The sequence below is a fragment of the Muscardinus avellanarius genome (assembly GCF_963383645.1).
Source record: "Muscardinus avellanarius genome assembly, chromosome: 9".
NCBI lineage: Eukaryota > Metazoa > Chordata > Mammalia > Rodentia > Gliridae > Muscardinus > Muscardinus avellanarius.
The window spans coordinates 75,420,463-75,438,585 of NC_137795.1; the positions used below are offsets into that span (position 1 = coordinate 75,420,463).

General features: G+C 38.3%; 1 protein-coding gene across 4 annotated transcripts in view; it reads left to right on the top strand.

The window, feature by feature from the left end:
• Positions 1-18,123, top strand: part of FOXP2 (forkhead box P2) — a gene marked incomplete at both ends in the record, with an annotated part of 302,479 nt that overhangs the window by 222,665 nt on the left and 61,691 nt on the right. For 2 of the 4 annotated variants that reach the window (XM_080701894.1, XM_080701897.1), the window contains 3 exons: positions 5,572-5,709; positions 7,002-7,199; positions 8,936-9,101. In XM_080701894.1, coding sequence (XP_080558020.1) covers positions 5,572-5,709; positions 7,002-7,199; positions 8,936-9,101 — 502 coding nt within the window. Of the gene's footprint in view, positions 1-5,571; positions 5,710-6,983; positions 7,200-8,932; positions 9,102-18,123 lie in introns of all 4 variants that reach the window. The other 2 variants (XM_080701895.1, XM_080701896.1) reach the window with 2 other exon arrangements.

Sequence of the window (18,123 nt, forward strand, 5' to 3'; positions counted from 1 at the left end):
GTCCATATAGTAAATTGGAGGGGAACCAAGAAAAATCCCCCACCAAAATTAACTCTGATTCTTTCTTTCAACCTTCTGAATTTTGACTAATAAGGTTGTAGTCTTCACTAGGATACCCACTGAGAACTAGCTGTTCTGTTTGGCTTTATTTGATGACAGACCCTTCAGACTTTTCTGTTTGCCTTCTTGCCAGAAATTATTTAAGTTCCCCCTTCCCACCTCTATCACACACACACAAATATGGGTGCCTCATTAAACCGTCGGCATGAATCAAATCATATTCGAGTGGAAAATATTTTAAGTTTGACCCCGAACCTGCAAATTATGTGCATTTTAGAAAATTGACAAGCAGGGCTGGGCATAGTGACACACCCTTGTAATCTCAATATTCCAAGGCTGAGACACAAGGATCTCTGGTTTAAGGCCCACCTCAGCTACTTAGGCCCTTAGCAATTTACTGAGTACTGAGATACTGTTTTAAAATAAAAAATTTTAAAAATAGGGCTGGGGATGTAGCTTGGAAGTAAAATGCCCCTGGGTTCAACTCTCAGTTCCACACAAAATAACTGCATTAAATAAACAAACAAACAAACATTTAAAAGCAGTCTAACCTTTAAATTCTTTTTTTTTTTTTCTTTGCAATATTGGAGATGGAACCTGGGGGCGTTCTACCTCCGAGCTACACCCTCAGCCCTATTTTTAATTCCTTGGTCTCACTGACTTGCAAAGGGCCTCACTAAGTAGCTGAGGCTGTCTGTGTGCAAACAGCAACCCTCCAGTCTCAGCCTCCCAAATGCTGGGATTACAAGTGTGTGCCACCACGCCCAGCCTCTAAATTCTTCATATGTACCTGGTTGATCTCTTTTACTTCGTCTTATTTTTATTATTACCTCTATCATGATTATTATTGGTCAGTCCATTGCTAGAGTAGCTTGAGGTAGCCAAGAAATGCAATAGGACAGTAATCTAAGTGATGAAAGGCAATAAAGAAAATATGACACTGAATATTTGTCACATAAAACTGGAGTTCTACCTTTGAAAATTATAATTTCTAGGTAAGGCTAGTGGGGCAGTCTATAGTTAACACATAATTAATATTTGTTGGAGAAAAGCCTACTTTTCTATTTATTAAAACAATTTATATTTTTGGTAACTGCCAGTTTTTTTAGGTGTGGGTTTAGATCATAGTGTTATCTTGTTTCTAATATTAGAAATCCCTCAGACCTGCACCCATGCTTTTCCATCGGTGTAATTGACTTAATTTCTGTTTCTTGCCCATAACTTATGGTATGAGTTAGTGTGTTAGTTGGCTTATCTTTGTACATATCTTCAACCCTGTTTGCTTGTTTGTTTGTTTGTTTGTTTGTTTATGGTACTGAAGGCTGAACTTTGGAGCATTCTATCACTGAGCTTATAGTAAAGAGTGTGTTTCTTGGCTGGCTTATCTTTGTACCTATCTTCAAGTCTGTTTGCTTGCTTGCCTGCATGTTTGTTGTTTATGGTACAGGAGGTTGAATTTAGGTGCATTCTATCACTGAGCCACACCCGTAGCCCTACTTTATTTTTCATTTTGAAGCAGGGTCTCCCTAGATTGTCAGGGGCCTCACTAACTTGCTGAGGTTAGCTTTGAACTCATGATTATCCTATCTCAGCCTCCCAGATAATGGGATTATAAATTTATGTCTATTTTAGGTGGCCTTTCTAGAGGGAAGGCCAGAATCTGCTTAAAATTTGCAAAACATCACACACATGTAAGCACTAAATATATATGATTTTACAATGATCATGATGTGATAGTTATATATATCAAAACTACTATTTACTATTTATAAGGTACCCACAAACCATTTTAAAATTGAAACTACATAATGAAAAAGCTAGTAAACTGTAAAGAATGCAAAGGCAAAACATTTGCATAACTTTGCTCACACACCAATAATACTAAATTAGAATTGCATCATATGTACACAGGCCAAAACTGCTGTAAAAGTAGTGTCAGCGGGGTGTAGTGTAATCCCAATAGGGAATTCCCAGTGTAATTCCCAGGAGGGGAAGACAGGAAGATCACAGGTTTAAAATAGCCATAGCAACTTAGCAAGACCCTGATTCAAAATAAGTAAACACTTAAAAAAGAAAAATAAGTACTGGGGGTATAGTTCAGAGGTAGAATGCTGCTGGGTTTAATTTCCAGTAGTATCACAAACAAAAAAAGTAGTGTCTTATGGCATATCTTCATGGATAGAACTTGCCTTATGAAGTTCATTTGTGATCAAGATCCACGAAGTACTTGTGGCTATAGAGATCGTTAATGAAGATCACTTTGCCGATAACTTATATGCATATAGTTATATACACATAGGTAATTTTTCTAGCAGCCTGTATCTTTCCTATCTATCCATCTTTCTATCTAATTTATTTGTTTTAGCACCCTTTTTAAAGTTTACCTTACCTGCTTTTCTCTGTCCTTGTTAAAATACTTTCCTTGATGCATTGTGATTATACATAGGAGATTCAAAGTGCTACAACCGTACATGCACATGGCCCTTGGTGTGCTGCTCTGAGTCCACCATTCTCTCCCCTCCTCCAGCCCATACCTGTAGTAGCATTATCTGAACTGTTTCTTCCTCAATCTCTCTCTTTTTCTCCCCACCTGCTTCCCCCAACCCCTCCCACTATTATGCTCTCATTTATCTGAAGCCCCTTTTGTTTTCTATTTCTTCTCTAGCTTCCACATAGGAGAAAAAACATATAAACCTTGACTTTCTGAGACTGGTTGATTTGGCTCAGCATAATATTCTCTACAGAGCCGGGCGTGGTGGCGCATGCTTGTCAACCCTGTGCTTGGGAGGCTGAGATGGGAGGATCGCGCAGGTTCGAAGCCAGCCTCAGCTACTTAGTGAGGCTCTCAGCAACTTAGTGAGACCCTGTTTCCAAATAAAATATAAAATGGGTCTGGGAGTATAGCCCGGAGGTAGAAAGCCTCTGGGTTCCACCCCCAGTACCACCAAAATAATAATGATAATAATAATAATAATCTCTACATCCATCCATTTTCCTGGAAATGACATAATTTTTATTCTTTGTGGCTGAGTAAAAATCCATTCTGTGTATATACCACATTTTCTTTATCCACTCTCCTGTTAATAGACTAGGTTGGTTCCATGCTGTGGCTATTATGAATTGTGTTGCTACCGTCATGGGTTGTAGCTTCCTTTGGAATACCCGGGGCATATGGTAGCTCCATTTCTTATTGATCTTCATAATAGTTGTACTAATTTACAAGCCCATTGACAGTGCCTAAGAATTCCTATTTCCCTACATCTTCACCTGCATCTATTATTATTTGTATTCTTGATGATTGCTATTCTAATTGGAATGAAATGGAATATCCGTGTTGTTCTGATTTGCATTTCACTAATTACCAATAAAGTGGGTCATTTGAGTTTCTTCTTTTGAAAAGTCTCTATTCAGCTGTCTTTTTTTTTTTTTTTTTTTTTAGCATACTTGGGATTGAACCCAGAGGCATTCTACCTCTGAGACACACTTCCAGTTCTGTTTTATCCTTTCTTTATTTGGAAACAGGGTCTCGCTATGTAGCTGAGGGTAGCCTCAAATCTGTGATCCTCCTGTCTTAACCTCCCAAGTACTGGGATTGCTAGTGTGCACCACCACATCTAGCTTCTCTCTTTCCTTTTTATTTCCTTATTTTTTTGAAGAGAGTATGAGATAAATGATTGTTAGAAAAAAAGGCATATTTGTAGATAGTTTCCAAACTGTTTACTCTAACCATCCTATTTGTTTAAACTGATAATCAACATTTTTTTTAATAGCCAAGCACTTGGGCAACCCATAGGGACAATTAATTTTACAACATACATTTCAGACTGTGTTATATTATGATAAATTTTAATAAGATAATCTGTTATATCAATATGTTTAAAACTCCAGAAATATTTTTTAAGATCACTAAATTTATTTCTGTCATTTTCCCATGTTACAAAATTAGATCTAATTAATTTGTATTTTAACATAAAAAGGAAAGTCATAACCATTTTTCAGTGTTAAATATGAAGGGTTTTGTCTTGTTTTGTTTTGAGAGACAGAGAGAAATTAATCCGCCTCAGATTTCTTTTTATTATTTTCCTTCTAACCTCTCTTTCATTATTAATTTTCCCTTTTCTTCGTAACATGAAGTGCCAGGCTGGAAAAGTTTGAACTGCATTAAAAAATGACTATTAAAATAAATTGTGAACCATGCCTATTAATCTTTTTCTGTTTTCAAAGACACATTGTCCCATAAATTTGTTCTAAAGCAGTTATTTATATAAATACTTGCTTTTATTTACAGTAAAAGTGAATTGTTTTTTCTAGGAGAGAAAGTGATTGCTTTTTCAAAGGTTGCAAAGTTGGCAAGTTGACAAGTTGTTTGATTATATGCTGGTTAGTACAAGCAGTGCCTTCCCACAGAGCAACAGAGCAACTGGGAGCAGGACCTGGGGCTCCTGCTGCTACACTGCCTGCCTTCCTGCCCCATTCGCTGGCTGCACTCTTCCTGTATCTCCACATCCTTTCTTTTTCTGGGGTCTTCCCCAAAGAGCTTCTAATTACTCTACATTATCCTTGCTTCCTATGTCCTCTGTATCTTTCTCTGCCTCCTCCTCCTCCTTTTCTCTCTCTCCCTCTCTCTTTTTTCTTCTCCTCCTCTCTTCCTCTCCCTCTTTCTCTTTTTCTTTGCCTGTCTCATTCTCAGAAACTTATGAGAAAGGAAATAGTGTAAAGGAAATTTTTTAAATATTCTTTTTTTGTTGTTGTTTAATGAATAACCTTTGAGTCAACTTTAGATTTCTGAACGTTTTGCTATAAGTTTAATTGCTTGAAATAAGAAAATAATTAAAGGAGAAATCAGAATACGGACCTTAGGGGACTTCCCTTGATAGCTCTTTTTCTCATTCGTGTGTGTGTGTGTGTGTGTGTGTGTGTGTGTGTGTGTGTACATATATATATATATATAAAATCTCAGGTAAAAGTTCTCTGTGAGTTACTACATATGCTCATGTAGAAATGTGTATTACTATTTTCTAGTATTGTATATTACATGTCTCTAAAATTTTGAAGCTAGTGACCGTTAGATGGGTCTGTTTACACATATGCTTTTTACTAGTTTTGATAACAGATGTGGATATGCATATTCTTTTCAGTTGTGTAATCTTTATCATTTATTTTGGTTATGCCTTTGAAACACTTCACATGGCTTTTTCCTCATAACAGCGTGGCATCACTAAGATAATCAACTCTGAAGCATCGAAAGCACTGCTACCAAATTTTGCATTTTTAACAATAGCAGACAAAATGTACACATCTTTACGTAGTGCAGGAGAGATGTGGAACACAAAGTTGGAGTCTGATGAAATAGGATGTCTGCGGAAAGCTAGTGTTCCAGTATTATGCTACTTTAATATTATTGTGAAATAGTTATAACAAGTAAAAAAAAAAATGGTTGGCCTTCAGTGCGGAGAAGTAGGTGAGTGGACACCCACCAGTGACCGCCTTTTTCCTTTCTCTCCCTGCAAGGTGCCTGTGTCTGTGGCCATGATGAGTCCCCAGGTGATCACCCCTCAGCAAATGCAGCAGATCCTTCAGCAGCAAGTCCTGTCTCCTCAGCAGCTCCAAGCCCTCCTCCAGCAGCAGCAGGCAGTCATGCTGCAGCAGGTAATGTGGGTTACCTGCTGCGGTGGTAACATGGCTTAGAAGGTGTGCGTCCATCCTGATGGGCCAAGGGCAAATCTGACCACTCAGCCTCCATTTAAAGGCACGGCCCATCAGCATGCTAGAACATTAATGCAAATCTAAACTGCAGATTTTTATTTTTGTACTGGTGATTAAACCCAGAGGCATTCTACCTCTTACCTACAACCCCAGCCCTATTTTTATTTTATAGTTTGAAACTAGATCTTACTAACTGGGATTACAGGCTTGCACCACCATACCCAGCTCCTTAATTTTTTAAAATTTATTGAGGTCTGAAATAAGAGCAGAGAGAGGTATAGTTTGAAAAGAGAATAAATCGGTAAACATTCAAATGCTTTGGCATATTTGATTTGTAGACTTCCCTTCAAAAGTGCACATACAACATACCACATAATTGTTGCTTTTAAAATGCCTAACGCTCTAAGCCTCCATTTCGTTCATAGAAACATTAAATTTGAAGTGACCGCTGTTGACATGAAGTACCGTTCTAAATGTTCCTTTCCAACATACATTCATTATTTAAGGAAAGAAAAATCTACTTCTTAGAATAAAGTTAGCAGCTAAGACACAAATTCATGAAATTTATATTTTTTAAATAATAAAAGTAGTGTCCCTAGTATTATGGGAGCCTTGAGTGTCAATATAAAGTGGACATTATATCATATACTTAGTTATTATACAGAAAGAGTATACTTTACCGAATTCTTATATAGATAAAGACTTTGCTGTCATCTCTTAGGATGACTTACAGGCTAGTTACTTATGTTTCTAAGTCTTATGTTGTTCTGAACACCTGATGGATTGTATTGCTTCACAATAAGAGTTGAAAAAACTCACATTATAGAGAAAGCTTGGATTCTTATAGGAGGTAAAGTATATCCTGTCTTTATATGCTAGAAGAACTTCAGATGTAATAATTTCAGGAAACTTAGTTGGTGCTGGCACTTTAGAATGCAGATTTTCTATACCCTCTTATTTAGAATTGTGTGTGTGTGTGTGTGTGTGTGTGTGTGTGTGTGTGTGTGTGAGAGAGAGAGAGAGAGATTCTGGATTGGAAAATCTTCAGAGCTGCCCTGGGGGAAAACAATGAATGTAGAGCTGTCTCCTTGAATCCGATCCATATTTTTTGGTTGTTTTTCGGTGAGGTGAATCTTAATGGCTACTGTGCCATGTGCCAGTCTAGAAGAGTTTAGGAGATTTATACTACATGAAACTTTTGCCTTTATTTATTAAAGTCAAAATGGTTTATTCAGCAACAACTACAAGAGTTTTACAAGAAACAGCAAGAGCAGTTACATCTTCAGCTTTTGCAGCAGCAGCAACAGCAGCAGCAGCAACAGCAGCAGCAGCAGCAACAGCAGCAGCAGCAGCAGCAACAGCAGCAGCAGCAGCAACAGCAGCAGCAACAGCAGCAGCCACCGCCGCAGCACCCTGGAAAGCAAGCAAAAGAGGTAGGAGCCGCTCAGCTCATCGATGTCTAAGAGTGTGAGGTTGAGAAGGGGCTTTGAGAGGCAAGAACAGTGTTAGATCTTCCTATAACAAGGCTCTTGCTGTCAAAGATGCAGTCATATATATTTTTACTGAGCTTAAACACTGACGGTCGAACTCTCGCGCTCCCCTTTTTGTAGCGTGGGACTTGAAAGTCACAATCCAACGCAGCTGTCCTCTATGTTCACTAATGAATCAGTGTACAAAGAGCAAGCTGTGTGCCGGACAAAGTCCTGATTATCTTGTGTTCGCTGAGAATCTAAGTTGGTGAGGGAACCTTATTTTTTCTCAGTGGTGCAGCTCAGAAACCATGCATGCAAATGTAGCCCATCGTTGGGATGGGGGGGGGTCGCAAACTGGAGGAGAAACTGGCTGAGCGCAGATTTCAAAGTCACAGGCCCCTGATTAATGAACTGCTACTGTAGGCTTGGAGTGGTGAGTAGAAAGTTACAGTTTGATATGCTCATAAATCAAACTGACAAGCTGGCTTCTCAGGCCTGGCTTGCACTTGTCAGCAAACTGCATCAAATATAAACATAATACAAACAAAACATGTTGAAGTAGTTAAATTGATCAGCAGGTATCAGAGCTGTTGTCTTCAAGCTGCCCATTATGCAAACGTACAGGAAACAGTTTTGACCTCCTGAGGCTTTGTTTCTGTTTGGATTTGTGAATAGAATTTCAGACAGCCATCAACTACAGAATAGAAATTGCTCCCTTATTTCTCCGGAGGCTTTGGGCAATCCACATGACTTGCTCCATTATGCAGTCTGTTTTCCAGTGAGCGCATCAGAAGTTTCTCTTTTCCCCAAACTAGAAAGGAAAGGTCTTCCACAGCAGCTTGTCTTCCTCTGAAGTGTGACTGCCATCTCATACCCTCCCGAGTCCAAAGAACTCTGGTTTGTCTTGTAATGCCTCACAAAATTGGAAGTTATACTCTTCCTTATAATAAGGGCACTTTTTTTTTGCCTTGAACATAATTCTGCCTTTAATATATTCCAACAAGAGAGGAGAGAAAGAAAGAGAAAGCTAAGAGGCCTTTCCTATGAGGGCTACATCCCAGTTTACTAATAGATCACTAGAGACCTTGTGCATGGACCTCTGCAGATCACACTTATTCAGTTGGAGAAAAAAAAAAGAGCATTGTGGAAATTCACCGTTCCATTTTGTCTAGGTAAATTTATTATCATCCATAATAAACAGACTCATGTAAGTCTGAACCTTAGCTGGGCATGGTGGCACATGCTCGTAATCCCAATTCTAGGGAGGCTGAGACAGGAGGATCCTGGGTTACAGGACAGTCTCAGCAACGTAGAAGACCGTTAGAAACTTAGTGAGACCCCGTTTCTAAATAAATAAATAAATAATAAATGAATAAATACATAAATAGGGTTGGGAGTGTACCTCAGAGGCAGAATAACTCTGGATTCAATCTTCGGTACAAAAAAAAAAAAAAGTCTGAACCTTCATGACATAGTGTCTATAAGGCCTCGTTCCATATTCTTAATGCAAGTTTCTTGGTTCTCTGCTGCTGTTTAATATTTGAGAGAAAGGCAACTGAAATCTAGAAGGTGCTAACATTCTACCCCTGAACTTTGACCATGACATGGCTAGAAACCAGGCAGTGCAGGGAATGTGTGTTTCGTGCCTGCAAACCATGTTCTCTCCTGTTTACGGGTTGGGTTTTCTGCACCAGCAGCAGCAGCAGCAGCAGCAGTTGGCCGCACAGCAGCTTGTCTTCCAGCAGCAGCTCCTCCAGATGCAACAACTGCAGCAGCAGCAGCATCTGCTCAGCCTCCAGCGGCAGGGACTCATCTCCATCCCACCTGGCCAGGCCGCACTTCCGGTCCAGTCGCTGCCTCAAGGTACAGAAGAAATGTTGGTCACACATACTTCACCCCCACCCATTTCATGGTCCATGTGTCTTACTTACACCTTGAGGAACTTTGTTCTTACGGCCTTCACGTTCATTGCACAAACACCATGGTTAGCATGATTGTATGACCCATTTTCTTGAGGCTCAGACATTTTACCATACACTGCTTTTGAGTGTGTTTTGTGAGATATTAAATATGTATTTATTTTTCTTATGGGCAGAAAATAATTTATAAGGGCAATGCAACTCAAGCACTATTGGATATGCAAGAGGATCTGCAGAGAGCTGGGTTACGGGGAAGGTTCACACACCCCATTTAACCTAAGCCAGCTAATAACAAGTTTGGGTGGACAACTGCAAAGAAAAAGATAAAAGTTCCTAATCTTTATCCTGAGATCTATAAATATAACAGAGAAACTTTCTGCATTCCTAGAGAGCACATTCAGAGTTTCACTTTGTGTAATGCCATCCTTTGTCAGGGACTATATCGATCCTATTTTCTCTAAGGAAATACCATATATGCGTGTATTTTGAATTACAGTTTTAAATAGCTGCCTAAAATAAATACTCTATTTTTTTTTTTTTTGCAGTACTGGGGATAGACCCAGAGGTATTCTACCTCTGAGCTACACCCCACCCCTAGTTTTTATTCTTTATTTTGAAATAGGGTCTTGCTTAGTTGCAAAAGGCTTAAGTAGTAGAGGCTGTCTATGAACCTTGATCATCCTGTTTTAGCCTCCCAAATGCAGGGATTACAGTGCACCCCTACGCCCAGCTCCTCTTTTTTTTTTTTTTTAATGTAAGAAAACATTGCCTGTACAGTAGTGTAATTGTATATGTGTGGTTTTTAACTTGGGAAGAAGTCTAAATAAAATAGAAAAGCAATGGTCTACAAATGACTGTGTTAAAATTCTCAAGTCAGGTAGAAGTCACATGTCATTAAACTTCATACAAGGATATTCTGATTTGCATTTGGATTTTGTTGGAACAAACAATAATCCAAGTGAACTTTAGTTCAGGTTAATTATATTTGTCACTTATGGATTCACATCTCAGTAGCATTCACTGTACGTTTTGCTGACTCTATAGGACACATGGAAGAAAAACAAGAACAATTAAATTACGAGAGCTAAAGTTAGGCAAATAAAAGCCAACCTTTCAAATGCACATGATCATTGTTTAGTGGCCTATGTTAAAAATATTGTGGCAAACGATTTTCTTTTTGTACTTATCAAATCACTGTCTCCTTGCTTCTTTTCCCCTAGAGTTCTCTTTCCCTTGATTTCAGATCTTCTAATTCACCTGACTGAAGCACTCCTAGGAAATCAGGAGAAACAAAATTTAAGTAATAAAAGGAAAACAAGGCAGGAAGCCCACTTCCCTGAGAATTGGGAGACACTGTAGTGCCATCAGAGTAATTAATATTTATTCACAAATTATTGTTCTTTAGAAAAATAAATACACATTGAGAACAAATTAAGAAATATGGGGTAAAAAGGCCGGGCATGGTGGAGCACACTTGTAATCGCCGCGTTTAGGAGGCTGAGACAGGAGGATTGAACAGGTTCGAAGCCAGCCTTAGCTACTTAGTGAGGCTCTCACCAACTTAGTGAGAGCCTGTTTCCAAATAAAATATAAAATAGGTCTGGGAGCATAGCCCGGAGTTAGAAAGCCTCTGGGTTCCACCCCCCAGTACCACCACAAGAAAGAACGAAAGAAAGAAAGAAAGAAAGAAAGAAAGAAAGAAAGAAAGAAAGAAAGAAAGAGGTATATAAAATAATTAAATGTAAACCTGTATTTCCTTGATAGAAACTATAATGAAATAGAAGCAGTACATTTATCTCAATGAATTTTTCAAAAAATTTCTACTTGGGATTTAATGATATGAGAATTTCCTTAGTAGGAAAAAATGTTTTGCCACAATCTTAATTTAGTAAGATTATTGAAATATTTTGAGAAAGCTTAAAATATGTGTTCTTAGAAATATAGATTAACAAGCCAGGCATGGTGGCACAGGCTTGTAATCATGGCACTTAGGAGACTGAGACAGAGGATTGCAGGTCCGAGGATAGTCTCAGCAAGTAGTGACTCTCATCAACCTAGTGAAGCCCTGTTTACAAATTAAAATAAAATAGGGATGAAGGTATAGCTTGGCGGTAGAATGCCCTTGGGTTCAATTCCCAGTGCAAAAACTAAAAAACTAAAAAATAAATCCAGAGTAACTTATACTGTTAAACTATTTTCTTACAAAACAAGCAAAAATAAATCTGGTCCAGTGGTGAAATGTATTACCATACCACATAACCATCTCGTAGTTTTCAAATGAAAGTTTTCTCTTACTTTTAAATTTTCTGTTGTAGAATGATTCCTTCCCCTCGTTGTTTATTTTTACTCTTCATACCATATCTGAGAGATAAAGTCTGTAGAATGGACCACATTTAGAAAGAGAAAGTGAGCCGGGCGTGGTGGCCCACAAGCATTCGGGAGGCTGAGACCAGAGGATCGCAGTTCGTGGACAGCCTCAGCTACTACTTAGTGAGGCCCTCTGCAACTTAGTGAGACCCTGTTTCAAAATAAAGAATAAAAAAATAGGGCAGGGGGTGTAGCTTGGAGGTCGAATGTCCCTGGATTCCATCCCCAGACGCGCAAAAAAAGAAAAAAAGAAAAAAAGAAAGAAAGAGAAAGTGTCTCTGAAAGTAAATTTTGGTTTAAGTGAAATATTCATATTTTAAATAAAAAAGATGCAAATTACTAACACGTTTCCATTAATAAAGGTGAAGAAATACATTTAAGTAAATACAAGGTCAGAATTTTAGTTGGTTCACTAACCAAAGTTTTTGTTGGTGCCAAGTAATCCACACAAACTGGAATCGGTATCATTTTTTTATACCATTTAGATGATTAAATGTGAGAAGTATCGCGGTGAGACTCATCAGTTAAACGGAGTGTGTCTGACATGCAGCTACAGTAAAGGGACTGTTGAACCTCCGTTTCTATGGGTTGTACATTAGTGAACTCTATGTCCAAGGATTCAAGCAACTGGGAGTCAAATTTGAAAAAATAAAATGTCACCTCTACTGAATATATACAGACTTTTTAAACCCTTTTTGTCATTATTTCCTAAACAGTACAACTATTTATATACTTTTGCATTGTATTAAGAATTTTCAGTGATCTACAGATGACTTAAATGATAAGATATATGCAGGATATATACAAATGCTTTGCCATTTTGTATAATGAAGCAGTGTAGAAGATTTTTATATCCTCAGGTGTCCTGGAATTAACCCCCCATGGATATTGAGGAACTTATAAAATGTTACAGTACTGTGGTACTGGAATCCCAAAGTGGGAAAAAGTAAAAAAAAAGCAATTTTTGGATAATGGAAGCCCTGAATAATTTCATTTTTGTCTTAGTGATTGGTTATTTTAAGTGAAAGTATTTTGAGTACATTTATTATCAGTTTCTCAGTTCACTTTGCACCAAATTTTTGGTTGGTTGATTAGCCATGAATAATAGTCACATGAAGACAAGGTAGAATTGCTGGTTAATGATGGATGATGTTCTTTCTTATCATGTCTTTAAAAATATGCCATATTTATCACCATAATTTAACAAAACTTTTTCAGGCAACTTTAAAGCTTCAACTTCTTAAGCAATATAAAAATATATATAAGTACCAGAAATAAAATTATATACTTTTGGGAGTATAGCAGATTATTTTCTCTAAAGTCATGCAGTGTACTTATTGTTTTGCCATAAGTTATTTTGAATACTAAGCACTTACAAATTTAAATATTATTGTAATATTAATTTTCATGTAAAATAGGTAATTAAATTACTACCTCTAAGTACATATATAGTTTAAATGTAGGTACACGGTAGTCAAATGAAAAAGGATGGGCTTCTAAATCAATCTTAAATAATATACTGATTGTAAATCTAGTATATAGATAGTGCTGTTTACATATAAACTAGTAATTTCATTTCATGATATTTTTAGTGACCTAGTGCCATGGTCTACTGGTTCAAAAATGAGCAATTGTACAGGCATTTTAAACTTGATACGTTTTTAGCATCAGATAAATGTTTGTGTATCCCAGTACACAAATAATTCATGGGTTGACCATGAGTAAGTATTACATCTTTATCTGAAGTTTTACTCTTTTCATATAACTATAGCACACAAATATTAAACGGAAATTTTCTGAAATAACAATTCATGAGTTTTAAATTGCTCACCATTTTAAATAGTGTGATGAAGTCTCACCATCATGTTCCATCCTGCCCAGGATGTGAATCATCCTTTTGTCCAGCATGTCCACACTGTATACCCTGCCCACCCATTGGTCACTTAGCCCTGTCCGCTATCAGATTGACTGTCATGGTATCACATTGCTTGTTTCAAATAATCCTTATTTAATAATCTCCACAAAACACCAGAACAGTGATGATGGCAATTCAGATATGCCAAAGAGAATTGTAAAATGTTTCCTTTAAGTGAAAAGGTAAAAGTTCTCAACTTAATAAAAAATTATATGCTGAGGTTGCTAAGATTTACAGTAAGAATGAATCTTCCTATCTGTGAAATCGTGAAGAAGGAAAAAGAAATTTGTGCTAGTTTTGTGGTCACACCTCAAATCGCAAAAGTTTTGGCCACCTTGCATGATAAGCAGTTAAGATGGAATGGCATTTGATTATAGCTTTCAGCTCTATACAGTTTCTGGTATCCATCAGGGCTCTTGGAACATATCCCTGGAGGATAAGGAGAGTGCTGAACCCATCGTACATACACTGAAATTCATGTGGTTAAAGTTTCATTTCACTCTTTCAACCTATTTTTGAGTTCATGATAGTTACTTTAAAAAAAAAAATAAGATTTTCAGCCAGGCATGGTGGCAGACACTTGTAATCCCAGCATTTGGGAGTCTGAGACAGGAGGATCGCAGTTTGAAGACAGCCTCAACTACTTAATGAGGCCCTTTGTAACTCAGTGAGACCCTGTTTTAAAATTAAGACTAAAATATAGGGCTGAGAGAACTCGGAGGTAGAATGCCCCTGGGTTCCATCCCCAGTACCTCCAAAAAAAAAAAAAAAGATTTTCAAAGGCAGGAGTGGTGGCACACAGATGTAATCTCAGTACTAGGGAGACTGACACAGGAGGATTGCAATTTAGTGATGTAGTTCCCAATTTAATGAGATCTTGTTTCAGAATAAAAATAAAATAGGGCTAAGGTGTTGCTTAGAAGTAGAATGCCACAGAGTTCAAACTGTAGTTACCCCCCCCTACACACACACACAAACATTTTGGCTCAAATTTGCAGAGGGAAAAGGTTGTAAGACTAGGGACTTTGACCAAGGAACTGGGGGTAAAATTGGGGTAATGGATGCATGAAAATAGTTTTTTTTTTGTTTTTTGTGGTGCTGGGGATGGAACCCAGGAGCATTCTACCACAAAGCTACATCCAATTTTTGATTCTTTATTTTGAAACAGGTCTCACTGAGTTGCAGAGGGGCCTCACTAAGTAGCTGAAGCTGACTGCAAACCCAGATCCTCCTATCTCAGCCTGACAAGTACTGGGATTATAAATGTGCCACCCATGCCCAGCATAAAAATGATTTTGAAAAACGTTTTTTGAAAAATATTTTTAAATAAGCTGGGCATGATGGTGCGGGCTTGTAATCCCAGCATTTGGGAGGCTGAGACAGGAGGATCTGGGTTCACAGACAGCCTCAGCTACATTGTGAGGCCCTTTGCAAATCAGTGAGACCCTGTTTCAAAATAAAGAATAAAAAAATCAGACTGGGGGTATAGCTTGGAGGTAGAATGCCCTGGGTTTCATCCCCAGTACCGCAGGAAAAAAAAATTAAAATATTTTGAACAGAGAACATCCTGCATTTGTTTAATGCTTTAATGTCTTGGTGGTAGCAGGGGTTGAATAGGAGGAAGATACTTTCTGAATTATTACAAAACTGGGAAAGGGATGGATAGATCAGTTTAAAAGTAAAAGTATAATTATAGCATACACAAGGCTGAGAAAATAAAGTAAGAATATTACTAGTAAGCTGTGCATGGTGGTGCACACCTGTATTCCAGTACTTGGGAGGCTGAGGTGAGAGGTTCACAGTTCAAAACTGGTTCAACAACCTTACGGGGCCCTCCACGATTTAGTGAGACCCTATTTCAAAATAAAAAATAAAATAGGGATGGGGGGACATAGCTTGGGAATAGAATGTCCCTGGGTTCAATCCCCATTATCACAAAAAATAAATAAATAAAATTTTCATTATGTATCTGAAAGACCAGACAGGAAAAGTTGGAGTCAAGGCAGAGCTATTTCTAACTGATACCTTGTAGAACTGGCTGAGCTTGGAATCAAAGAGATTTTATTCAGTTTAGCAGTTATTTGTAGTAGTGTGTGTGTGTGTGTGTGTGTGTGTGTGTGTGTGTGTGTGTTTTACTGGGGATTTAACCCATTAACCCAGGGGCATTCTACATCTGAACTACACTCCAGACCTTTTTTTTTTTGGTGGTACTGGGGGTGGAACCCAGGGGCTTTTTATTTCTGGGCTATACTCCTAGACCTCTTTTGTATTTGTATTTTATTTGGAAACAGGGTCTCACTAAGTTGCTGAGAGCCTCACTAAGTAGCTGAGGCTGGCTTTGAACCTGTGCGATCCTCCTGTCTCAGCCTCCCAAGCACGGGAATTACAAGTGTACACCACCGCGCTCAGTGATCTATTTTTATTCTTTATTTTGAGACAGGGTCTCACTGAGTTGTGGAGGGCATGGTGAGGTTGTTGAAACAGTTACGAACTGTTATCCTCCTACCTCAGCCTAAGCAGCTGAGGCCAACCACGAACCTTTGATCCTCCTCTCTCAGCCTCCCAAGTACTGGGATGGCAAAGCTTGTGTCACCATGCTCAGCTAGTTCTTTGTATCTTGAGAGGAAGGCTCAAAAATCATCAGCTTTTTCATATTAAAATATCATGATGAGGAAAACAAAAAAATCATTGCTGTCATAAATAGAATTCAAAATTTAAAAATCTAGCCTATAAACCAGGCATGGTGGCACACGCTTGTAATCCCCGCGCTTGGGAGGCTGAGACAGGAGGATCACACAGGTTCCAAGCCAGCCTCAGCTACTTAGTGAGGCTTTCAGCAACTTAGTGAGACCCTGTTTCCAAATAAAATATTTAAAAAAGGGTCTGGGAGTATAGCCTGGAGGTAGAAAGCCTCTGGGTTCCATCCCCAGTACCACCAAAAAAAAAAAAAAAAAAAAATTTAGCCTATAAAAAATTAGCAGTAAATTCATAATGGGAAATTTTGTGTGTATGTGTGTGTGTGTGGGGGGGGTCCTGGGGATGGAACCCAGGGGCATTGTACCTCCAAGTTCCCGCAGCCCTATTTTTTAGTCTTTTTATTTTTTTGAAACAGGGTCTCAACTGAATTGTGAAGAGCCTCCCTAAGGAGCTGAGGCTGTCTGCGAACTACGATCCTCCTGTCTCTGCCTCCTGAATGCTGGGTTTACAAACATGCACCACCATGCCTGGCCCTATAATGAGAGTTTTAAAAAATCAGATTTATTTTTTAAATCTGTTGACCGGAAATTTATTCTTTGGTGGAGATATTTATCATGGGTCTCAGCTTTAGTCAAATACCTAATTTTACTACATTTAATTTGTATAATATGTGTGATTGATGTAACTTTTTTTGTGTGTGGGTCTGAGGATGGTACCCAGGGGCATTTGACCTCCAAGATACAAACCCTGCCCTATTTTTTATTCTTTATTTTGAAATAGGGTCTCACTAAATTGCGAAGGGCCACACTAAGTAGCTAAGGCTGTCCACGAACTGCGATCCTCCAGTCTCAGCCTCCCGAATGTCAGGATTACAAGAGTGCACCACCATCCCGGGGTGATGTAACTCTTATTTTATTTATTTATTTATTTATTTATTTATTTATTTATTTATTTATTTATTTATTTATTTATTTATTGTGGTACTGGGGTGGAACCCAGAGGCTTTCTACCTCCAGGCTATACTCCCAGACCTTTTTTAAATATTTTATTTGGAAACAGGGTTTCACTAAGTTGCTGAAAGCCTTACTAAGTAGCTGAGGCTGGCTTCAAACCTGTGCGATCCTCCTGTCTCAGCCTCCCAAGCGCGGGGATTACAAGTGTGTGCCATCACGCCCAGCTTGGTGTAGTAACTCTTATTCAGCATATAAATTAGAAAGCCAGGCATGGTGACCTATGCTTGTAATCTCAGTACTTGGGAGGCTGAGACAAGGGGATTGCAGGTTCAAGGAAAGCCTCATCAAGTAGTGACTTTGTTTCAAAACTCAAATAAAGCATGCCTGGTGGCGCATGCTTGTAATCCCAGCGCTTGGGAGGCAGAGACAGGAGGATCCTGCAGGTTCAAAGCCAGCTTCTCTGGCTTAAGAGACCATGTTTCCAAATAAAAATATAAACTAGGTCTTGGAGTGTAGCCCGGAGGTAGAAGGGTTCCATTCCTAGTACCACCAAAAAAATAAAAAATAAAAAATAAAATAAAATAAAATAAATAAATAAATAAATAAATAAATAAAAAGGGCTGGGGGATATAGCTCAAGAATAGAATGTCTCTGGGTTCAATCCCCAGTACCACATAAAAAAGCATACAAGTTAGATATAAACATTATCTTTGATGATGATTAGTCCTATATATTCATATGACTCCATCATATATTAGGTTTGCCAAATTATAAGTAAATGCATAGATATCTGAAAGATCCTCTAGAAACCAGATCTGTTTCTGGAAAAAAGCAGGAAGCCCAGGTAACATAACTGGAAGCCTGGAAGGGAAATTTATTTCTGCAATGTGTACTCTTCTCTGTAATTCAGTTATTTTAGCCATATATGTATACTAGATTTTAAAATATAAAATCCAGTCGGGCATGGTGGCACGCACTTGTAATCCCAATACTTTGGTGGCTGAGACAGGAGAATCAAGGTTCACAGCTAGCCT